This window comes from Lampetra planeri, chromosome 24 (assembly GCF_965212315.1).
Source record: "Lampetra planeri chromosome 24, kcLamPlan1.2.h2, whole genome shotgun sequence".
Taxonomy (NCBI): Eukaryota; Metazoa; Chordata; class Hyperoartia; order Petromyzontiformes; family Petromyzontidae; genus Lampetra; species Lampetra planeri.
In genome coordinates, this window is record NC_136130.1 from 343,281 (window position 1) to 370,197 (window position 26,917).

The following is a 26,917-nucleotide window of genomic DNA, read 5'->3' on the forward strand; positions in this document are numbered from 1 at the left end:
TAGCACCTGCATATTGACATCTATTTCCTGCACATTGACACCTAGCTCCTGCACATTGACATCTAGCACCTGAACATTGACACCTAGCACCTGCACATTGACACCTAGCACCTGCACATTGACACCTAGCACCTGCACATTGACACCTAGCACCTGTACATTGACACCTAGCACCTTAACATTGATACCTAGCACCTGAACATTGACACCTAGCTCCTGAACATTGACACCTAGCACCTGCACATTGACACCTATCACCTAAACATTGACACCTAACACCTGAACATTGACACCTAGCACCTGAACATTGACACCTAGCTCCTGCACATTGACACCTAGCTCCTGCACATTGACAACTAGCACCTTAACATTGACACCTAACACCTGAACATTGACACCTAGTACCTGAACATTGACACCTAGCACCTGAACATTGACACCTAGCTCCTGCACATTGACACCTAGCTCCTGCACATTGACAACTAGCACCTTAACATTGACACCTAACACCTGAACATTGACACCTAGTACCTGAACATTGACACCTAGCTCCTGCACATTGACACCTAGCACCTGCACATTGACACCTAGCTCCTGCACATTGACACCTAGCTCCTGCACATTGACAACTAGCACCTTAACATTGACACCTAACACCTGAACATTGACACCTAGTACCTGAACATTGACACCTAGCTCCTGCACATTGACACCTAGCACCTGCACATTGACACCTAGCTCCTGCACATTGACACCTAGCACCTTCACATTGACACCTGGCACCTGCACATTGACACCTAGCACCTGCACTTGGACACCGAGCACTTGCACATTGACACCTAGAACCTGCATATTGACACCTAGCTCCTGTACATTGACACCTAGCACCTGCACATTGACACCTATTAACTGAACATTGACACCTAGAACCTGTACATTTGTAGTGGTGATACGCGCTGGGTGTATACGTCGTGTGCCAGCGCGTATGTACGGGTGTGTGTGTGGTGACGCGCGCTGACGGGGAGGAGCAGGCGTCAGTGCGCGGGTGGGGGTAGTGCTGCTGATTGGCTGTGTGCCGGTGACGCGCTGAGAGGGAGTGATCGGGTGGCAGCGCGGTGTGATTGGTCGGGGAGTGGAAACACGCGCTGGGCGGAAACGGATCGTAGAGATAGCGCGTGGTGATTGGGTAACTGAGGAGCGGTGCCGACGTTGAGGTCCGCATCCGCTCCGTCTCCCGGGAAGAAGAGATATATAAGGTGATGCACAGAGGAGTAGGGGGGCAGAAGTGGAACCATCTAAGAATGAAGACGAAGGTGCAGAGATAGAGCCCGGAGAGGAGAGTAATGGAGAGTAGAGGAGAGTAAGATATAGGTGTGTAGCCAGAGAGAGAGAACGGTCTACACGAGCTGAGTAATGTATAGTGTGTAGCCAGAGAGAGAGAACGGTCTACACGAGCTGAGTAATGTATAGTGTGTAGCCAGAGAGAGAGAACGGTCTACACGAGCTGAGTAATGTATACGGTGTAGCCAGAGAGAGAGAAAGGTCTACACGAGCCGAGTATGCATACGGTGTAGCCAGAGAGAGATGCAAAGTCTACACGAGGCGAGTGGAGAGTGTAGCAGAGGCGCAGAGTCTACACGAGACGAGAGAAGAGTGTAGCCGAGGCGCGGAGTCTACACGAGGCACAGAGAGCCAGCAGCACAGAATCTAAGAGAGTCAAGAGAAGCGTAGGGCGGAGAGAAGAGGTCACGAGTTGTACCGTTGTATGGTGACCGCATTGTGAAGAAGAGAGGCCACGCGTTGTATCGTTACAAGTCAAGATTTAATAAAAGAAGTGTGTTCCCGTCAAGGAGTTTCCTGCCGTCATTTTCCAATACTTCATCTGGCGTCAGAAGTGAAACGGGCTTCCAAGCATGGAGACAAGGAAGACCCGTAGGACCCACGGGATTGACCGCGAGGAAAACCCGGACGACTCGGGGCCGCTGGTGGCGGGGGGTGAGGAGGAGGACTTGCCCACGCTACAGGATCCGTCGACGGCGCCGGCCGAGCAACCGGGGACCGACGCCGGGCTTCGTGAGGCGCACTCCCGACTGGCGGAGCTGCTGCTCGCCGCCGCGTCCATCTTGGCGGAGATCAGCTCGTCGGGAGGAGCGGGGACGGTGGGGGACATTTTACAAGGTCGCCCCGCAGATTCCCGCCAAAACGAATGGGGGATTCCCGCCATTGCGCCTGGGCCTACTTTTGGCGGGAACGGCGAGCGCCACGTGGTGGTGGGTTCCCAAGCGCGCGCATCGACGTCATCAGCGCGCGAGGGGGTCCGCCATTTTACGTCTGCTGCTGGAGCCGCCATCTTACACACCGACGGAGAGGCGGAGAGGAACCACGAGGCGGATGACTTCATTTTTCAGCAGCGCCTGCCCACGTTGTCAGCCTTCAAGGCGGAAGGCGGAGACTGGGGCCAATTTCAGCGAAGGTTTTTGGCGCATCAAGAGATGTCAGCGTGGTCCGATGCTACGGCGCTGCGGGCGTTGCCCGCCATGCTGAACGACGATGCGCTCGCGGCCTTCAGGGCTGCACGGAAGTCGGACCGCTCCACGCTGAAGGATGCGCTGGGTTTGTTGGCCAGGGTCTACGGACCTCCCTCGGCGTGCCGCCATCATTTCTACGCAAGACGGAAAGCGGCCACGGAGACCGCGCTGGCCTATCGCACGGCGTTGCTGGCTCTTGCTGATGCTGCGTTCCCTCGGATGGACGAGGAGGGCCAAGACGCGATGGTTTTGGAGCAGCTGCTTAAGTTGGCGCAGGACCTGGGGGTCCCTATCAACACAGCTGACGAGATTGATATTTCTTCTTTGAGAGTCGCCACGAGTATTCAAGCGCACGAGGCCCTACAACGGAAACAAGGCGTTGGTTGCAACGCTGCTGTCGTCGCAGCCCCGGGTTGGGTGGTCGCCGAACCCCAAGTCGTCAGCCCACGAGAGGAGGCGTTCGCCACGGGACGACCAGGGGACTGGAGGCCGGGGGCCCGGTCGCCTCTGCGATCGGGCCGAAAGTCGGAGCAACCAAGATCTACTCCGACCCTCGTCACGTGCTATAACTGCGGCCTCCGGGGCCACGTGGCGTCCGGGTGCCGCGCTCCGCGGCAGCGCGCCATGGGAGCTCGGCTGGACGACGACCGAGAGCCCAAGTCATCTCTACAATCCCCGGCAAGTCGCGGCACCTCACACGCTCGGCCTGTTTATTCGGCACACATGGGACGCCGCGTTGCGGCGGAGGAGGGCTGGTTAAGGTTCGGGGATTCGGTTCGGAGAGGGGGGTTCGGCCGGGACCAGGGAGACATTGAATGGGCGGAATTGGGGCATAGAATTGTGGCTGCTTCGGCGGGTTCGTCCGTTGTTACGGGATCTATTGATGAGGTTGAGATTAGGGTGTTAGTGGACACGGGGGCATCGGCAACTATTATATCGGACCTCATTTATAATATTCTTCCAGTCCAATGTCGTCCGCTGCTTCCAGTGGATGTGCCATTTTACGCCGCTAATGGGGGATCGTTGGGCATTATCGGTCAGGTTAGGGCGTCCATTTGCATTGGAGATATCAAATTGTCGGGACCCGTTTTCGTTTCGTCTTCTTTGGCAGTTCCGTGTCTTTTGGGCACTGATTTTTTGGCTAAAATGCCTATTAAAATTCTTATCGATCAACGATGCATTGAACTGCCATCGGGTCGCCGGATTTCATTTTTGACGGGCCCTACTGACATTCGGACGGCGTGCGCTACGATACAAGCGGTGGCGACGCAGACCGTGCAAGTACCCCCGGGTTCACAGATGTTGATTCCCCTCCGGTTGCGGAAACCATGGGTGAGGGAGGCTTCGGGACAAAGTATGCTTTTGGGTCCTTCTAACAAGGCTGTCGGGGGTCTTGATTTATCGGTGGCTCACACTTTGGTGCGGGCTGACAGGGATCCGTTTGTGATGGTTTTGAACGCGGGGTCGCGACCAGCTGTCATTCCGCAGGGCACCGTGCTGGCTCACGCGGCGCGGGTCCCTGTGGATGATGGGTTGGTTGCGCAGGTGGGCTCGAGCCCCGCGCGGAACGTTGAGCCAAGGGAAGACCTTGAGTGGGTCCATTCGCTATGCGCCGCCTCGGACGATTTGTCGGCGGCGCAGTTGGGTGCGCTGCGCGAGTTGCTCATTGAATTCTCTGATGTATTCAGTAAACATAAGTATGACATTGGGTGCACGGATTTGTTGCACCATTACATTGAAACGGGCGATGCGGCGCCGGTCAGGCTAAATCCCTTCCGACTGAGTCCCGTGGAGAAGGAACATGTTCAGTCGGCTGTTAACGAAATGCTAGAAGCCGATATTATTTCGCCCTCCTCTAGCCCGTGGGGAGCGCCTATTGTGCTGGTTAAGAAGCAGGACGGGTCCCTGCGATTCTGCGTTGATTTCCGTCGCCTGAATAAGATCTCTGTGGCTGACGCGTATCCGCTCCCCAGGATGGATGAGTCCCTCGATGCATTGTCTGGTGCGCGATATTTTTCGACTCTTGATTTGTTATCGGGGTTTTGGCAGTTGCCGCTCGACGAAGAGTCGAAACCTAAGACAGCATTTCGGACTCCAGGGGGGCTGTTCCAGTTTAACCGGTTACCCATGGGACTTCACTCCTCTCCAGCGACGTTTCAGCGACTTATGGAGCTGGTTTTGTCGGGCTTGCAGTGGGATACATGCTTGATTTATATGGACGATGTCATTGTTTTCAGTAAAACGTTTGAAGAACACCTCCAGCGATTGAGAGGGGTGTTCTTGCGAATGCGATCGGCTAAGTTGAAATTTAAACCGGCCAAATGTCACCTCCTTCGTAGGTCGGTTAGATACTTGGGTCACATTGTCGATTCTTCGGGGATCTCCACCGATCCCGCGAAGACGGATTGTGTCGGTTCGTGGCCGACACCTACGTCCGTTTCCGACGTGCGTAGTTTCATCGGGTTTGCTTCTTATTATCGGCGGTTCGTTGAGCACTTCGCCACTATTGCAAAACCCTTGCACGCTCTAACGGCGAAGGGAGTGAAGTTCAAATGGGGACCGGAGGAGGAGGCCGCGTTTCGCTCCCTCCGGGACGCCTTGGTGGGTGCCCCACCCTTGTGTTATCCCGATTTTGCCAGTCCCTTTTTGCTGGACACGGATGCTAGCAACACGGGCATTGGGGGGGTGCTATCCCAAGTCGTTGGGGGTGTCGAAAGAGTTGTCGCCTACGGTAGTAGGGTGTTGTCTCCGGCGGAGCAGCGCTACTGCGTCACCCGTCGCGAGCTGCTTGCCATTGTCTTTTTTGTGCAGCAGTTTAGGCCATATCTCTATGGTCGTCACTTTACGGTCCGAACGGACCACGCGGCGCTACAGTATTCATTGAGGATCGCCCAGCCCTCGGGCCAGTTGTCGCGTTGGTTGGAAGTCCTCCAGGACTATCAGTTTACGACTACGTACCGTAAGGGGTTGCGACACACAAATGCCGATTGCTTGTCGCGGTTGTTGCCTTGTGATGAATGCGCGTGTTTGTCGGGATCGGCGCGCTGTAAACCGACGCTTGCGGGGGAGATGGGGGCACTGGCTGCGACAGCGGGCGCACCGATCGTGGATGATTCCACTGCCTCTCAGGGTCGGGACTCGCTGCTCTCGCTGTCGCTCAGCGAATGGGGCCGCCTCCAGATGGCGGACAGCTCGCTGCTAGCATTGCGCCGCAAGGTTGGGGGTCCCGAGGGGGACCAGGAGCGTACCGGCTCTTATGTACTTGAGCAGGGCATGTTATTGAGATGGGACAGTTTGTCCCGGCGGAACGCACTCGTGGTGCCTTCCGCTGTGAGGGGGAGGGTTGTCTTGGCGGCACACGAACGCCTCTTGCACTTGGGAGTTAACAAGACGCTTGCCCTGCTTCAGCGTGACTATTACTGGCCGGGAATGGGAAGTGATGTGGTAAATATTCTGAAGGGGTGCGTTGAGTGCGCCAGGCGTAAACCACCGCCCGTGGCAGCTAATCCACCGCTGCAATCTATTCAGGTCTCGCGTACCAACGAGCTCGTTGCACTCGATATTTTGGGGCCCTTCCCAGTCACGCCGAGAGGGAATAAATATTTGTTAGTGGGGGTCGAATACTTTACCCGATGGCCTATGGCGTGGCCTCTCGCTAACCAGTCGGCAGCGGCTGTGACGGATGCCTTCGTCCAGGGCTATGTCCTGGACAAGGGGGCTCCCGAACGCCTGCTGACCGACCAAGGTAAAAATTTTTCGAGTAAATTGTTGCAAGAGGTGTGCGATCTGTTGGGTACCAAGAAGGTGCGTACCTCCCCGTACCACCCGCAGACAGACGGGATGGTGGAGAGACTCCACAAAACTTTGACTTCCATGCTGTGCCAGCAGGTGTGCGAGGCACATGTAGATTGGGACCTGCAGGTCCCGGGAGTCCTTGCCGCGTATAGAATGGCCCCCCATGCAGCTACGGGGTTTTCCCCATTCTATTTGATGTACGGTCGGGAAGCTGACCCGCCAATGGAAACGCAACTTGGCCTGTCCGCTCCACGAACTAATTCTAATTTGGCAGAACATATTAAGTTTAATATTCACAAGCTGACAGAGGCGAGGGAGGCCGCACGGCTTAATTCGCGGGCTCGCCAAATTGCTAATGAACGGTTGCGGGCACGGAAGGTGTCCATGCACGAATGGAAACCAGGTGACAGGGCCTGGCTGCATTGCCCTCAGGCACCCTTGGCTACGTCGCCTAAATTGTTGAGACCGTGGAGGGGACCCGTGGAGGTCGTGCGCGTTGCACGGCCCCAGTGCGTTCAGATAAAGTGGGGAAAGCGCCGTTGGTACGTTCACCCCTCCCGACTGAAACCGTTCTCGCCTCCATATGGCCTCCCCTTGTGTCGTGATGGCCGGGCGTGTGACGTGACCGGCGACCCAGAGGGGGAAATGTCTCTGCCTGATCCACACGTATTTTCGCCTGATCTGCTCCCAGGTGTCTCGGAACTGACAGCTGCCGATCACCGGCGGCCGGATCTCCGCGGCGGGGCCGGCCCTTTCAGGCCCGTTCCGCGCCGTCTGGAGCAGCCGGAACCGCCGGACGGTCGTCAGTGTCCCGCCCCATACGACGGACCAGCCAGACGGACTCGCGCCAGGTCGTGCTACTTTGCATGACCTGCCTCGTGAGGAGTCGGGGCAGTTGGAGCGCCTCGTCACTGCGTGTAGTCGCAGGGACGTGGGGCGCGTTCGTTTTTTGGAATTTGCTTGTATCGTGTTATTGTTGACTTTTCGTGTTCATTGTCAATCTGTACATAGTTATTCTTGTTGTTGTTGTTGTTATGTTACGGGGCACACTGGGGGGGTTACGGGTTTTTTTTTGTTGGTTGTCGTCTTATCGTTGCGGTTGGTTGTTGTTAGCAGCCGGGCCGGCTGCGAGCTATGTGGGAGGGGGTGATGTAGTGGTGATACGCGCTGGGTGTATACGTCGTGTGCCAGCGCGTATGTACGGGTGTGTGTGTGGTGACGCGCGCTGACGGGGAGGAGCAGGCGTCAGTGCGCGGGTGGGGGTAGTGCTGCTGATTGGCTGTGTGCCGGTGACGCGCTGAGAGGGAGTGATCGGGTGGCAGCGCGGTGTGATTGGTCGGGGAGTGGAAACACGCGCTGGGCGGAAACGGATCGTAGAGATAGCGCGTGGTGATTGGGTAACTGAGGAGCGGTGCCGACGTTGAGGTCCGCATCCGCTCCGTCTCCCGGGAAGAAGAGATATATAAGGTGATGCACAGAGGAGTAGGGGGGCAGAAGTGGAACCATCTAAGAATGAAGACGAAGGTGCAGAGATAGAGCCCGGAGAGGAGAGTAATGGAGAGTAGAGGAGAGTAAGGTATAGGTGTGTAGCCAGAGAGAGAGAACGGTCTACACGAGCTGAGTAATGTATAGTGTGTAGCCAGAGAGAGAGAACTGTCTACACGAGCTGAGTAATGTATAGTGTGTAGCCAGAGAGAGAGAACGGTCTACACGAGCTGAGTAATGTATACGGTGTAGCCAGAGAGAGAGAAAGGTCTACACGAGCCGAGTATGCATACGGTGTAGCCAGAGAGAGATGCAAAGTCTACACGAGGCGAGTGGAGAGTGTAGCAGAGGCGCAGAGTCTACACGAGACGAGAGAAGAGTGTAGCCGAGGCGCGGAGTCTACACGAGGCACAGAGAGCCAGCAGCACAGAATCTAAGAGAGTCAAGAGAAGCGTAGGGCGGAGAGAAGAGGTCACGAGTTGTACCGTTGTATGGTGACCGCATTGAGAAGAAGAGAGGCCACGCGTTGTATCGTTACAAGTCAAGATTTAATAAAAGAAGTGTGTTCCCGTCAAGGAGTTTCCTGCCGTCATTTTCCAATACTTCACATTGACACCTAGCACCTGCACATTGACACCTAGCACCTGAACATTGACACCTAGCACCTGCACATTGACACCTAGAACCTGCACATTGACACCTAGCACCTGCACATTGACACCTAGCACCTGAACATTTACACCTAGCACCTGAACATTGACACCTAGCTCCTGAACATTGACACCTAGCACCTGCACATTGACACCTAGAACCTGAACATTGACACCTAGTACCTGCACATTGACACCTAGTACCTGAACATTGACACCTATCACCTGAACATTGACACCTATCACCTGAACATTGACACCTATTACCTGAACATTGGCACGTAGTACCTGAACATTGACACGTAGCACCTGAACATTGACACCTAGCACCTAAACATTGACACCTACCTCCTGAACATTGACACCTAGCACCTGAGCATTGACACCTATCACCTGAACATTGACACCTAGCACCTAAACATTGACACCTACCTCCTGAACATTGACACCTAGCACCTGAGCATTGACACCTATCACCTGAACATTGACACCTATCACCTGCACATTGACACCTATGACCTGAACATTGGCACCTAGCCCCTGCAGATTGACACCTAGCACCTGCATATTGACATCTATTTCCTGAACATTGACACCTAGCACCTGCACATTGACACCTATCACCTAAACATTGACACCTAACACCTGAACATTGACACCTAGCACCTGAACATTGACACCTAGCTCCTGCACATTGACACCTAGCTCCTGCACGTTGACAACTAGCACCTTAACATTGACACCTAACTCCTGAACATTGACACCTAGTACCTGAACATTGACACCTAGCTCCTGCACATTGACACCTAGCACCTGCACATTGACACCTAGCTCCTGCACATTGACACCTAGTACCTGAACATTGACACCTATCACCTGAACATTGACACCTATCACCTGAACATTGACACCTATCACCTGAACATTGGCACCTAGTACCTGAACATTGACACCTAGCACCTGAACATTGACACCTAGCACCTGCACATTGACACCTAGCACCTGAACATTGACACCTAGCACCTAAACATTGACACCTACCTCCTGAACATTGACACCTAGCACCTTCACATTGACACCTGGCACCTGAACATTGACACCTAGCACCTGCACATTGACACCTAGCACCTGAACATTGACACCTAGTACCTGCACATTGACACCTAGTACCTGAACATTGACACCTATCACCTGAACATTGACACCTATCACCTGAACATTGACACCTATCACCTGAACATTGGCACCTAGTACCTGAACATTGACACCTAGCACCTGAACATTGACACCTAGCACCTGCACATTGACACCTAGCACCTGAACATTGACACCTAGCACCTAAACATTGACACCTACCTCCTGAACATTGACACCTAGCACCTGAGCATTGACACCTAGCACCTGAACATTGACACCTATCACCTGCACATTGACACCTATGACCTGAACATTGGCACCTAGCCCCTGAACATTGACACCTAGCACCTGCAGATTGACACCTAGCACCTGCACATTGACATCTATTTCCTGCACATTGACACTTACCACTTGAATATTGACACTTAGCACCTGCACATTGACACCTAGCTCCTGCACATTGACACCTATGACCTGAACATTGGCACCTAGCCCCTGAACATTGACACCTAGCACCTGAACATTGACAACTAGCACCTGCACATTGACACCTATTACCTGAACATTGACAACTAGCTCCTGCACATTTACATCTAGCACCTGAACATTGACACCTAGCACCTGCACATTGACACCTAGCTCCTGCACATTGACATCTAGCACCTGAACATTGACACCTAGCACCTGCACATTGACACCTAGCACCTGCACATTGACACCGAGCACCTGCACATTGACACCTAGCACCTAAACATTGATACCTAGCACCTGAACATTGACACCTAGCTCCTGAACATTGACACCTAGCACCTGCACATTGACACCTTTCACCTAAACATTGACACCTAACACCTGAACATTGACACCTAGCACCTGAACATTGACACCTAGCTCCTGCACATTGACACCTAAATCCTGCACATTGACAACTAGCACCTTAACATTGACACCTAATACCTGAACATTGACACCTAGTACCTGAACATTGACACCTAGCACCTGCACATTGACACCTAGCTCCTGCACATTGACACCTAGCACCTGCACATTGACACCTAGCACCTGAACATTGACACCTAGCTCCTGAACATTGACACCTAGCACCTGCACAATGACACCTAGCACCTGCACAATGACACGTAGCACCTGAACATTGACACCTAGTACCTGCACATTGACACCTAGTACCTGAACATTGACACCCATCACCTGAACATTGACACCTATCACCTGAACATTGACACCTAGCACCTGCACATTGACACCTAGCACCTGCACTTGGAAACACCGAGCACTTGCACATTGACACCTAGAACCTGAACATTGACACCTAGCACCTGCACATTGAAACCTAGCACCTGCACTTGGAAACACCGAGCACTTGCACATTTACACCTAGCACATGCACATTGACACTAAGCACCTGCACATTGACACCTAGCACCTGCACATTGACACATAGCACCTGCACATTGACACGTAGCTCCTGCACATTGACACCTAGCTCCTGCACATTGACACCTAGCACCTGAACATTGACACCTAGCACCTGAACATTGACACCTAGCACTTGCACATTGACACCTAGCTCCTGCATATTGACACCTGAACATTGACACCTAGCACCTGAACATTGACACCTAGCACCTGAACATTTACACCTATCACCTGAACATTGACACCTAGCACCTGAACATTGACACCTAGCACCTGAACATTTACACCTAGCACCTGCACATTGACACCTAGTACCTGAACATTGACAACCATCACCTGAACATTGACACCTATCACCTGAACATTTACACCTATTACCTGAACATTGGCACATAGTACCTGAACATTGACACCTAGCGCCTGCACATTGACACCTAGCACCTGAACATTGACACCTAGCACCTAAACATTGACACCTACCTCCTGAACATTGACACCTAGCACCTGAGCATTGACACCTATCACCTGAACATTGACACCTATCACCTGCACATTGACACCTATGACCTGAACATTGGCACCTAGCCCCTGCAGATTGACACCTAGCACCTGCATATTGACATCTATTTCCTGCACATTGACACCTAGCTCCTGCACATTGACATCTAGCACCTGAACATTGACACCTAGCACCTGCACATTGACACCTAGCACCTGCACATTGACACCTAGCACCTGCACATTGACACCTAGCACCTGTACATTGACACCTAGCACCTTAACATTGATACCTAGCACATGAACATTGACACCTAGCTCCTGAACATTGACACCTAGCACCTGCACATTGACACCTATCACCTAAACATTGACACCTAACACCTGAACATTGACACCTAGCACCTGAACATTGACACCTAGCTCCTGCACATTGACACCTAGCTCCTGCACATTGACAACTAGCACCTTAACATTGACACCTAACTCCTGAACATTGACACCTAGTACCTGAACATTGACACCTAGCTCCTGCACATTGACACCTAGCACCTGCACATTGACACCTAGCTCCTGCACATTGACACCTAGCACCTTCACATTGACACCTAGCACCTGAACATTGACACCTAGCACCTGAACATTGACACCTAGCTCCAGAACATTGACACCTAGCACCTGCACATTGACACCTAGCACCTGAACATTGACACCTAGTACCTGCACATTGACACCTAGTACCTGAACATTGACACCTATCACCTGAACATCGACACCTATCACCTGAACATTGACACCTAGCACCTGAATATTGGCACCTAGTACCTGAACATTGACACATATCACCTGAACATTGACACCTAGCACCTGCACATTGACACCTAGTACCTGAAAATTGACACCTAGCACCTAAACATTGACACCTACCTCCTGAACATTGACACCTAGCACCTGAGCATTGACACCTAGCACCTGAACATTGACACCTATCACCTGCACATTGACACCTATGACCTGAACATTGGCACCTAGCCCCTGAATATTGACACCTAGCACCTGCAGATTGACACCTAGCACCTGCACATTGACACCTAGCACCTGAACATTGACACCTAGCACCTGCACATTGACACCTAGCACCTGAACATTGACACCTAGCACCTGCACGTTGACACCTAGCTCCTGCACATTGACACCTAGCACCTGAACATTGACACCTAGCACCTGCACATTGACACCTAGCACCTGAACATTGACACCTATTACCTGAACATTGACACCTAGCTCCTGCACATTGACATCTAGCACCTGAACATTGACACCTAGCACCTGCACATTGACACCTAGCACCTGCACTTGGACACCGAGCACTTGCACATTGACACCTAGAACCTGCATATTGACACCTAGCTCCTGTACATTGACACCTAGCACCTGCACATTGACACCTATTACCTGAACATTGACACCTAGAACCTGTACATTGACATCTAGCACCTGCACATTGACACCTAGCACCTGAAGATTGACACCTAGCACCTGCACATTGACACCTAGCACCTGCACATTGACACCTAGCACCTGCACATTGACACCTAGCACCTGAACATTTACAACTAGCACCTGAACATTGACACCTAGCTCCTGAACATTGACACCTAGCACCTGCACATTGACACCTAGAACCTGAACATTGACACCTAGTACCTGCACATTGACACCTAGTACCTGAACATTGACACCTATCACCTGAACATTGACACCTATCACCTGAACATTGACACCTATTACCTGAACATTGGCACATAGTACCTGAACATTGACACGTAGCACCTGAACATTGACACCTAGCACCTGCACATTGACACCTAGCACCTGCACATTGACACCTATGACCTGAACATTGGCACCTAGCCCCTGCAGATTGACACCTAGCACCTGCATATTGACATCTATTTCCTGCACATTGACACCTAGCTCCTGCACATTGACATCTAGCACCTGAACATTGACACCTAGCACCTGCACATTGACACCTAGCACCTGCACATTGACACCTAGCACCTGCACATTGACACCTAGCACCTGTACATTGACACCTAGCACCTTAACATTGATACCTAGCACCTGAACATTGACACCTAGCTCCTGAACATTGACACCTAGCACCTGCACATTGACACCAATCACCTAAACATTGACACCTAACACCTGAACATTGACACCTAGCACCTGAACATTGACACCTAGCTCCTGCACATTGACACCTAGCTCCTGCACATTGACAACTAGCACCTTAACATTGACACCTAACACCTGAACATTGACACCTAGTACCTGAACATTGACACCTAGCTCCTGCACATTGACACCTAGCACCTGCACATTGACACCTAGCTCCTGCACATTGAAACCTAGCACCTGCACTTGGAAACACCGAGCACTTGCACATTTACACCTAGCACATGCACATTGACACTAAGCACCTGCACATTGACACCTAGCACCTGCACATTGACACATAGCACCTGCACATTGACACGTAGCTCCTGCACATTGACACCTAGCTCCTGCACATTGACACCTAGCACCTGAACATTGACACCTAGCACCTGAACATTGACACCTAGCACTTGCACATTGACACCTAGCTCCTGCATATTGACACCTGAACATTGACACCTAGCACCTGAACATTGACACCTAGCACCTGAACATTTACACCTATCACCTGAACATTGACACCTAGCACCTGAACATTGACACCTAGCACCTGAACATTTACACCTAGCACCTGCACATTGACACCTAGTACCTGAACATTGACACCCATCACCTGAACATTGACACCTATCACCTGAACATTTACACCTATTACCTGAACATTGGCACATAGTACCTGAACATTGACACCTAGCACCTGCACATTGACACCTAGCACCTGAACATTGACACCTAGCACCTAAACATTGACACCTACCTCCTGAACATTGACACCTAGCACCTGAGCATTGACACCTATCACCTGAACATTGACACCTATCACCTGCACATTGACACCTATGACCTGAACATTGGCACCTAGCCCCTGCAGATTGACACCTAGCACCTGCATATTGACATCTATTTCCTGCACATTGACACCTAGCTCCTGCACATTGACATCTAGCACCTGAACATTGACACCTAGCACCTGCACATTGACACCTAGCACCTGTACATTGACACCTAGCACCTTAACATTGATACCTAGCACCTGAACATTGACACCTAGCTCCTGAACATTGACACCTAGCACCTGCACATTGACACCTATCACCTAAACATTGACACCTAACACCTGAACATTGACACCTAGCACCTGAACATTGACACCTAGCTCCTGCACATTGACACCTAGCTCCTGCACATTGACAACTAGCACCTTAACATTGACACCTAACTCCTGAACATTGACACCTAGTACCTGAACATTGACACCTAGCTCCTGCACATTGACACCTAGCACCTGCACATTGACACCTAGCTCCTGCACATTGACACCTAGCACCTTCACATTGACACCTAGCACCTGAACATTGACACCTAGCACCTGAACATTGACACCTAGCTCCAGAACATTGACACCTAGCACCTGCACATTGACACCTAGCACCTGAACATTGACACCTAGTACCTGCACATTGACACCTAGTACCTGAACATTGACACCTATCACCTGAACATCGACACCTATCACCTGAACATTGACACCTAGCACCTGAACATTGGCACCTAGTACCTGAACATTGACACATATCACCTGAACATTGACACCTAGCACCTGCACATTGACACCTAGTACCTGAAAATTGACACCTAGCACCTAAACATTGACACCTACCTCCTGAACATTGACACCTAGCACCTGAGCATTGACACCTAGCACCTGAACATTGACACCTATCACCTGCACATTGACACCTATGACCTGAACATTGGCACCTAGCCCCTGAATATTGACACCTAGCACCTGCAGATTGACACCTAGCACCTGCACATTGACACCTAGCACCTGAACATTGACACCTAGCACCTGCACATTGACACCTAGCACCTGAACATTGACACCTAGCACCTGCACGTTGACACCTAGCTCCTGCACATTGACACCTAGCACCTGAACATTGACACCTAGCACCTGCACATTGACACCTAGCACCTGAACATTGACACCTATTACCTGAACATTGACACCTAGCTCCTGCACATTGACATCTAGCACCTGAACATTGACACCTAGCACCTGCACATTGACACCTAGCACCTGCACTTGGACACCGAGCACTTGCACATTGACACCTAGAACCTGCATATTGACACCTAGCTCCTGTACATTGACACCTAGCACCTGCACATTGACACCTATTACCTGAACATTGACACCTAGAACCTGTACATTGACATCTAGCACCTGCACATTGACACCTAGCACCTGAAGATTGACACCTAGCACCTGCACATTGACACCTAGCACCTGCACATTGACACCTAGCACCTGCACATTGACACCTAGCACCTGAACATTTACAACTAGCACCTGAACATTGACACCTAGCTCCTGAACATTGACACCTAGCACCTGCACATTGACACCTAGAACCTGAACATTGACACCTAGTACCTGCACATTGACACCTAGTACCTGAACATTGACACCTATCACCTGAACATTGACACCTATCACCTGAACATTGACACCTATTACCTGAACATTGGCACATAGTACCTGAACATTGACACGTAGCACCTGAACATTGACACCTAGCACCTGCACATTGACACCTAGCACCTGCACATTGACACCTATGACCTGAACATTGGCACCTAGCCCCTGCAGATTGACACCTAGCACCTGCATATTGACATCTATTTCCTGCACATTGACACCTAGCTCCTGCACATTGACATCTAGCACCTGAACATTGACACCTAGCACCTGCACATTGACACCTAGCACCTGCACATTGACACCTAGCACCTGCACATTGACACCTAGCACCTGTACATTGACACCTAGCACCTTAACATTGATACCTAGCACCTGAACATTGACACCTAGCTCCTGAACATTGACACCTAGCACCTGCACATTGACACCAATCACCTAAACATTGACACCTAACACCTGAACATTGACACCTAGCACCTGAACATTGACACCTAGCTCCTGCACATTGACACCTAGCTCCTGCACATTGACAACTAGCACCTTAACATTGACACCTAACACCTGAACATTGACACCTAGTACCTGAACATTGACACCTAGCTCCTGCACATTGACACCTAGCACCTGCACATTGACACCTAGCTCCTGCACATTGACACCTAGCACCTTCACATTGACACCTGGCACCTGCACATTGACACCTAGCACCTGCACTTGGACACCGAGCACTTGCACATTGACACCTAGAACCTGCATATTGACACCTAGCTCCTGTACATTGACACCTAGCACCTGCACATTGACACCTATTAACTGAACATTGACACCTAGAACCTGTACATTGACACCTAGCACCTGCACATTGACACCTAGCACCTGAACATTGACACCTAGCACCTGCACATTGACACCTAGCACCTGCACATTGACACCTAGCACCTGCACATTGACACCTAGCACCTGAACATTTACAATTAGCACCTGAACATTGACACATAGCTCCTGAACATTGACATCTAGCACCTGCACATTGACACCTAGAACCTGAACATTGACACCTAGTACCTGCACATTGACACCTAGTACCTGAACATTGACACCTATCACCTGAACATTGACACCTATCACCTGAACATTGACACCTATTACCTGAACATTGGCATATAGTACCTGAACATTGACACGTAGCACCTGAACATTGACACCTAGCACCTGCACATTGACACCTAGCACCTGAACATTGACACCTAGCACCTAAACATTGACACCTACCTCCTGAACATTGACACCTAGCACCTGAGCATTGACACCTATCACCTGAACATTGACACCTATCACCTGCACATTGACACCTATGACCTGAACATTGGCACCTAGCCCCTGCAGATTGACACCTAGCACCTGCATATTGACACCTATCACCTAAACATTGACACCTAACACCTGAACATTGACACCTAGCACCTGAACATTGACACCTAGCTCCTGCACATTGACACCTAGCTCCTGCACATTGACAACTAGCACCTTAACATTGACACCTAACTCCTGAACATTGACACCTAGTACCTGAACATTGACACCTAGCTCCTGCACATTGACACCTAGCACCTGAACATTGGCACCTAGTACCTGAACATTGACACATATCACCTAAACATTGACACCTAGTACCTGAACATTGACACCTAGCACCTAAACATTGACACCTACCTCCTGAACATTGACACCTAGCACCTGAGCATTGACACCTAGCACCTGAACATTGACACCTATCACCTGCACATTGACACCTATGACCTGAACATTGGCACCTAGCCCCTGAATATTGACACCTAGCACCTGCAGATTGACACCTAGCACCTGCACATTGACACCTAGCACCTGAACATTGACACCTAGCACCTGCACATTGACACCTAGCACCTGAACATTGACACCTAGCACCTGCACGTTGACACCTAGCTCCTGCACATTGACACCTAGCACCTGAACATTGACACCTAGCACCTGCACATTGACACCTAGCACCTGAACATTGACACCTAGCACCTGCACATTGACACATATCACCTGAACATTGACACCTAGCACCTGCACATTGACACCTAGTACCTGAAAATTGACACCTAGCACCTAAACATTGACACCTAGCACCTGAACATTGACACCTAGCACCTGAGCATTGACACCTAGCACCTGAACATTGACACCTATCACCTGCACATTGACACCTATGACCTGAACATTGGCACCTAGCCCCTGAACATTGACACCTAGAACCTGTACATTGACATCTAGCACCTGCACATTGACACCTAGCACCTGAACATTGACACCTAGCACCTGCACATTGACACCTAGCACCTGAACATTGACACCTAGCACCTGCACGTTGACACCTAGCTCCTGCACATTGACACCTAGCACCTGAACATTGACACCTAGCACCTGCACATTGACACCTAGCACCTGAACATTGACACCTATTACCTGAACATTGACACCTAGCTCCTGCACATTGACATCTAGCACCTGAACATTGACACCTAGCACCTGCACATTGACACCTAGCACCTGCACTTGGACACCGAGCACTTGCACATTGACACCTAGAACCTGCATATTGACACCTAGCTCCTGTACATTGACACCTAGCACCTGCACATTGACACCTATTACCTGAACATTGACACCTAGAACCTGTACATTGACATCTAGCACCTGCACATTGACACCTAGCACCTGAACATTGACACCTAGCACCTGCACATTGACACCTAGCACCTGCACATTGACACCTAGCACCTGCACATTGACACCTAGCACCTGAACATTTACAACTAGCACCTGAACATTGACACCTAGCTCCTGAACATTGACACCTAGCACCTGCACATTGACACCTAGAACCTGAACATTGACACCTAGTACCTGCACATTGACACCTAGTACCTGAACATTGACACCTATCACCTGAACATTGACACCTATCACCTGAACATTGACACCTCTTACCTGAACATTGGCACATAGTACCTGAACATTGACACGTAGCACCTGAACATTGACACCTAGCACCTGCACATTGACACCTAGCACCTGCACATTGACACCTATGACCTGAACATTGGCACCTAGCCCCTGCAGATTGACACCTAGCACCTGCATATTGACATCTATTTCCTGCACATTGACACCTAGCTCCTGCACATTGACATCTAGCACCTGAACATTGACACCTAGCACCTGCACATTGACACCTAGCACCTGCACATTGACACCTAGCACCTGCACATTGACACCTAGCACCTGTACATTGACACCTAGCACCTTAACATTGATACCTAGCACCTGAACATTGACACCTAGCTCCTGAACATTGACACCTAGCACCTGCACATTGACACCTATCACCTAAACATTGACACCTAACACCTGAACATTGACACCTAGCACCTGAACATTGACACCTAGCTCCTGCACATTGACACCTAGCTCCTGCACATTGACAACTAGCACCTTAACATTGACACCTAACACCTGAACATTGACACCTAGTACCTGAACATTGACACCTAGCTCCTGCACATTGACACCTAGCACCTGCACATTGACACCTAGCTCCTGCACATTGACACCTAGCACCTTCACATTGACACCTGGCACCTGCACATTGACACCTAGCACCTGCACTTGGACACCGAGCACTTGCACATTGACACCTAGAACCTGCATATTGACACCTAGCACCTGAACATTGACACCTAGCTCCTGCACATTGACACCTAGCACCTGAGCATTGACACCTAGCACCTGAACATTGACAACTATCACCTGCACATTGACACCTATCACCTGAACATTGACACCTAGCACCTGCACATTGACACCTAGCACCTGCACATTGACACCTAGCACCTGCACATTGACACCTAGCACCTGAACATTTACAATTAGCACCTGAACATTGACACATAGCTCCTGAACATTGACACCTAGCACCTGCACATTGACACCTAGAACCTGAACATTGACACCTAGTACCTGCACATTGACACCTAGTACCTGAACATTGACACCTATCACCTGAACATTGACACCTATCACCTGAACATTGACACCTATTACCTGAACATTGGCATATAGTACCTGAACATTGACACGTAGCACCTGAACATTGACACCTAGCACCTGCACATTGACACCTAGCACCTGAACATTGACACCTAGCACCTAAACATTGACACCTACCTCCTGAACATTGACACCTAGCACCTGTACATTGACACCTAGCTCCTGAACATTGACACCTAGCACCTGCAGATTGACACCTAGCACCAGCACATTGACACCTATTTCCTGCACGTTGGCACCTAGCTCCTGAACATTTACACCTAGCACTTGCACATTGACACCTAGCTCCTGCATATTGACACCTGAACATTGACACCTAGCACCTGAACATTGACACCTAGCTCCTGCACATTGACACCTAGCACCTGAACATTGACACCTAGCACCTGAACATTGACACCTAGCACCTGCACTTGGACACCGAGCACTTGCACATTGACACCTAGAACCTGCATATTGACACCTAGCTCCTGTACATTGACACCTAGCACCTGCACATTGACACCTATTAACTGAACATTGACACCTAGAACCTGTACATTGACACCTAGCACCTGCACATTGACACCTAGCACCTGCACATTGACACCTAGCACCTGCACATTGACACCTATCACCTAAACATTGACACCTAACACCTGAACATTGACACCTAGCACCTGAATATTGACACATAGCACCTGCACATTGACACCTAGCACTTGCACATTGACACCTAGCACCTGCACATTGACACCTAGCTCCTGCACATTGACACATAGCACCTGCACATTGACACCTATCACCTGCACATTGACACCTATCACCTGAACATTGGCACCTAGCTCCTGAACATTGACACCTAGCACCTGCAGATTGACACCTAGCACCAGCACATTGACACCTATTTCCTGCACGTTGGCACCTAGCTCCTGAACATTGACACATAGCACCTGAATATTGACACCTAGCACATGCACATTGACACCTAGCTCCTGCACATTGACACCTAGCACCTGAACATTGACACTTAGCACTTGCACATTGACACCTAGCTCCTGCATATTGACACCTGAACATTGACACCTAGCACCTGAACATTGACACCTAGCTCCTGCACATTGAGACCTAGCACCTGAACATTGACACCTAGCATCTGAACATTGACACCTAGCACATGTACATTGACACCTAGCACCTGCACATTGACACCTAGCACCTGCACATTGACACCTAGCACCTGAACATTTACACCTAGCACCTGCACATTGACACCTAGCACCTGCACTTTGACACCTAGCACCTGAACATTGACACCTAGCACCTGGACATTGACACCTAGCACCTGCACATTGACACCTAGCACCTGAACATTGACACCTAGCTCCTGCACATTGACACCTAGCACCTGCACATTGACACCTAGCACCTGAACATTGACACCTAGCACCTGAACATTGACACCTAGCACCTGAACATTGACACCTAGCTCCTGCACATTGACACCTAGCACCTGCACATTGACACCTAGCACCTGCACATTGACACATAGCACCTGCACATTGACACATAGCACCTGATCATTGATACCTAGCACCTGAACAGTGACACCTAGCTCCTGAACATTGACTCCTAGCACCTGCACACTGACACCTATCACCTGAACATTGACACCTAGCACCTGCACATTGACACCTAGCACCTGAACATTGACAGCTAGCACCTGAACATTGACACCTAGCTCCTGAACATTGACACCTAGCACCTGAGCATTGACACCTAGCACCTGAACATTGACAACTATCACCTGCACATTGACACCTATCACCTGAACATTGGCACCTAGCTCCTGAACATTGACACCTAGCACCTGCAGATTGACACCTAGCACCTGCACATTGACACCTATTTCCTGCACGTTGGCACCTAGCTCCTGAACATTGACACATAGCACCTGCACATTGACACCTAGCACTTGCACATTGACACCTAGCACCTGCACATTGACACCTAGCTCCTGCACATTGACACCTAGCACCTGCACATTGACACCTAGCACCTGAACATTGACACCTAGCACCTGCACATTGACACCTAGCACCTGTACATTGACACCTAGCACCTGAACATTGACACCTAGCACCTGCACATTGACACCTAGCACCTGCACATTGACACCTAGCACTTGCACATTGACACCTAGCACCTGAACATTGATACCTAGCACCTGAACATTGACACCTAGCTCCTGAACATTGACACCTAGCACCTGCACATTGACACCTATCACCTAAACATTGACACCTAACACCTGAACATTGACACCTAGCACCTGCACATTGACACCTAGCACCTGCACATTGACACCTAGCACCTGAACATTGACACCTAGCTCCTGCACATTGACACCTAGCACCTGCACATTGACACCTAGCACCTGAACATTGACACCTAGCACCTGAACATTGACACCTAGCACCTGAACATTGACACCTAGCTCCTGCACATTGACACCTAGCACCTGCACATTGACACCTAGCACCTGCACATTGACACATAGCACCTGCACATTGACACCTAGCACCTGATCATTGATACCTAGCACCTGAACAGTGACACCTAGCTCCTGAACATTGACACCTAGCACCTGCACACTGACACCTATCACCTGAACATTGACACCTAGCACCTGCACATTGACACCTAGCACCTGAACATTGACAGCTAGCACCTGAACATTGACACCTAGCTCCTGAACATTGACACCTAGCACCTGAGCATTGACACCTAGCACCTGAACATTGACAACTATCACCTGCACATTGACACCTATCACCTGAACATTGGCACCTAGCTCCTGAACATTGACACCTAGCACCTGCAGATTGACACCTAGCACCTGCACATTGACACCTATTTCCTGCACGTTGGCACCTAGCTCCTGAACATTGACACATAGCACCTGCACATTGACACCTAGCACTTGCACATTGACACCTAGCACCTGCACATTGACACCTAGCTCCTGCACATTGACACCTAGCACCTGCACATTGACACCTAGCACCTGAACATTGACACCTAGCACCTGCACATTGACACCTAGCACCTGTACATTGACACCTAGCACCTGAACATTGACACCTAGCACCTGCACATTGACACCTAGCACCTGCACATTGACACCTAGCACTTGCACATTGACACCTAGCACCTGAACATTGATACCTAGCACCTGAACATTGACACCTAGCTCCTGAACATTGACACCTAGCACCTGCACATTGACACCTATCACCTAAACATTGACACCTAACACCTGAACATTGACACCTAGCACCTGAATATTGACATATAGCACCTGCACATTGACACCTAGCACTTGCACATTGACACCTAGCACCTGCACATTGACACCTAGCTCCTGCACATTGACACATAGCACCTGCACATTGACACCTAGCACCTGAACATTGACACCTAGCACCTGCACATTGACACCTAGCACCTGTACATTGACACCTAGCACCTGAACATTGATACCTAGCACCTGAACATTGACACCTAGCTCCTGAACATTGACACCTAGCACCTGCACATTGACACCTATCACCTAAACATTGACACCTAACACCTGAACATTGACACCTAGCACCTGAATATTGACACCTAGCTCCTGCACATTGACACCTAGCTCCTGCACATTGACACCTAGCACCTGCACATTGACACATATCACCTGAACATTGACACCTAGGACCTGAACATTGACACCTAGCTCCTGCACATTGACACCTAGCTCCTGCACATTGACACCTAGCACCTGCTCATTGACACCTAGCACCTGAACATTGATACCTAGCACCTAAACATTGACACCTAGCACCTGCACATTGACACCTAGCACCTGAACATTGACACCTAGCACCTGCACATTGACACCTAGCACCTGTACATTGACACCTAGCACCTGAACATTGACACCTAGCACCTGCACATTGACACCTAGCACCTGCACATTGACACCTAGCACCTGCACATTGACACCTAGCACCTGAACATTGATACCTAGCACCTGAACATTGACACCTAGCTCCTGAACATTGACACCTAGCACCTACACATTGACACCTATCACCTAAACATTGACACCTAATACCTGAACATTGACACCTAGCACCTGAACATTGACACCTAGCTCCTGCACAATGACACCTAGCTCCTGCACATTGACAACTAGCACCTTAACATTGACACCTAGCACCTGAACATTGACACCTAGCTCCTGCACATTGACACCTAGCACCTGCACATTGACACCTAGCACCTGCACACTGACACCTAGCACCTGAACATTGACACCTAGGACCTGAACATTGACACCTAGCTCCTGCACATTGACACCTAGCTCCTGCACATTGACACCTAGCACCTGCTAATTGACACCTAGCACCTGAACATTGACACCTAGCACCTGCACATTGACACCTAGCACCTGCACATTGACACCTTAGCCCCTGCACATTGACACCTAGCACCTGCACATTGACACCTAGCACCTGAACATTGACACCTAGCACCTGCACATTGACACCTAGCACTTGCACATTGACACCTAGCTCCTGCACATTGACACTTGAACATTGACATCTAGCACCTGAACATTGACACCTAGCTCTTGCACATTGGCACCTAGCACCTGAACATTGACACCTAGCACCTGAACATTGACACCTAGCACCTGAACATTGACACCTAGCACCTGAACATTGACACCTAGAACCTGAACATTCACACCTAGCACATTAACATTGACACCTAGCACCTGAACATTGACACCTAGCACCTGAACATTGACACCTAGCACCTGCACATTGACACCTAGCACCTTAACATTGATATCTATCACCTGAACATTGACACCTAGCACCTGAACATTGACACCTAGTACCTGAACATTGACATCTACTGCTGCTGCCACACGCGAGATGAGAATCGAAAGTCAAATTATGGACAGGAAATGGTCGACGAGTTTGGATGGCGTCGTGCGAGTTCTAAGGGGTGGAGGACGAACTGGTGATTGACGCGAGCAGAGCCGAGAGCCGAGTTTGCTAAACAAGAGATGATTGTTTACAGAGGGACACAGCTGGAACCAGCAAGCGGTGGACGATGTTCACCTCGGGGCAAAGTATTGAAAGACGTATTCAGGATCAAAGATAATGAAACGATCGAGCGCCCTTGGGAAAGGTGAATGCGATTATGAGCGGCAGCAGCAGCAGCATTCCGATGTGTGTGTGAGGACGCACGCTGTCAAATCAGTGCGTGATACCTGCGATGGCCTCAGGCCGTGGATTAAACACAGGATAAGAAGCGAGTGCGCATAGCGGTGGACAGCGGGAAGCCGACTTCCAAGCGCTGTGCCGAGCGGACTCGAGGCGACTTCCACAGAATAAATTAAAAGATGACTTCATGGTGATGTTGCTCATCTCCCGTTCACAGCCCTGAGCCCAGTCGTGTGAATTCCACATTCATATGGCGGGGGAGAGTCTCTCCGTGAAACCACCGCTGTTGACTTCCCCAGAGAGTGGTACGTCACTTAATCGCCTCCAGACGGAGTATGGGGCTGCGTCAAACGCCAGCACACAGAGGCGCATGCAAACATTCAGAATCACACAAATATTCATCCGTAGATCCTTGGACAGACTGTTGAGGCGAGTCCTGTTAGCGAGGACCCATGGAGGCTGGCATGGCACGGCGAGGTGGAGTTGGTGGCCAACAACAACGCCCGGACGTCTTTGTCTCCCCAATAATAATACTCCACCAGGTTACTAACTTACGGCTAAGTCGACCTAGGGGGAGACCCAGGACAGGCTCACATATTCTTCACTGATATTGTGACCCGTGATCACGAATCGGCGCGATAACCTCTGCGCCACCACTCCCCACAACGGGTCAAACACGCTCACGAGAAGTCACAGACGCCTCCTCCTCCTACACCTCATCAAAGTCCCCACGACGCAGAAGATCGCTGGCTACGACCTCCCGCGAAGCTTCTGGAGCCACAAACCCTGAACCTCACACACACCATGGCAGCAGCAGCAGAAGCTGCTGCAGTATAGACTAGATGTTCATGGTGACGTTGGTGATGATGATGATGTTGTTGATGTTGATATTGGTGATGATGTTGCTGATAATGTTGGTGATGATGTTGATGATGATGTTGGTGATGATATTTGTGATGTTGGTGATGTTAATGATGATGTTGTTGATGTTGATATTGGTGATGATGTTGATGATGTTGGTGATGATCATGTTCATGTTGGTGCAAAAATGGAAGATTACAATTCTCTGGGCAGTATGCAGCTATCTGTGGTCACCACCCAGAACACAACCACAGAACGCGTACCCACTAAGCGCGTACCCCCTCAACGCGTACCCACTCAGCGCGTACCCCCTCAACGCGTACCCACTCAGCGCGTACCCACTCAGCGCGTACCCACTCAGCGCGTACCCACTCAGCGCGTACCCACTCAGTGTCCAGTTCACAAACACGATGGATG

At 50.5% G+C, this 26,917-nt stretch overlaps 2 protein-coding genes across 2 annotated transcripts in view; one reads left to right on the plus strand and one right to left on the minus strand.

Moving 5' to 3' along the window:
• LOC144726624 (uncharacterized) overlaps nt 1–26,917 on the minus strand; it is a 123,591-nt gene that overhangs the window by 89,175 nt on the left and 7,499 nt on the right. The gene's annotated exons all lie outside the window — the stretch shown is intronic.
• Nucleotides 1,549–25,862, plus strand: LOC144726861 (uncharacterized). Its single transcript, XM_078605815.1, has 2 exons — nt 1,549–5,324; nt 25,857–25,862. The coding sequence occupies exons 1-2, from the start codon at nt 1,914–1,916 to the stop codon at nt 25,860–25,862; spliced, it is 3,417 nt and encodes a 1,138-aa protein (XP_078461941.1). The 5' UTR covers nt 1,549–1,913.

Excerpts from the sequence above, each read along its gene's own strand:
- LOC144726861 (XM_078605815.1), top strand. The coding sequence starts at position 1,914 with ATGGAGACAAGGAAGACCCGTAGGACCCACGGGATTGACCGCGAGGAA.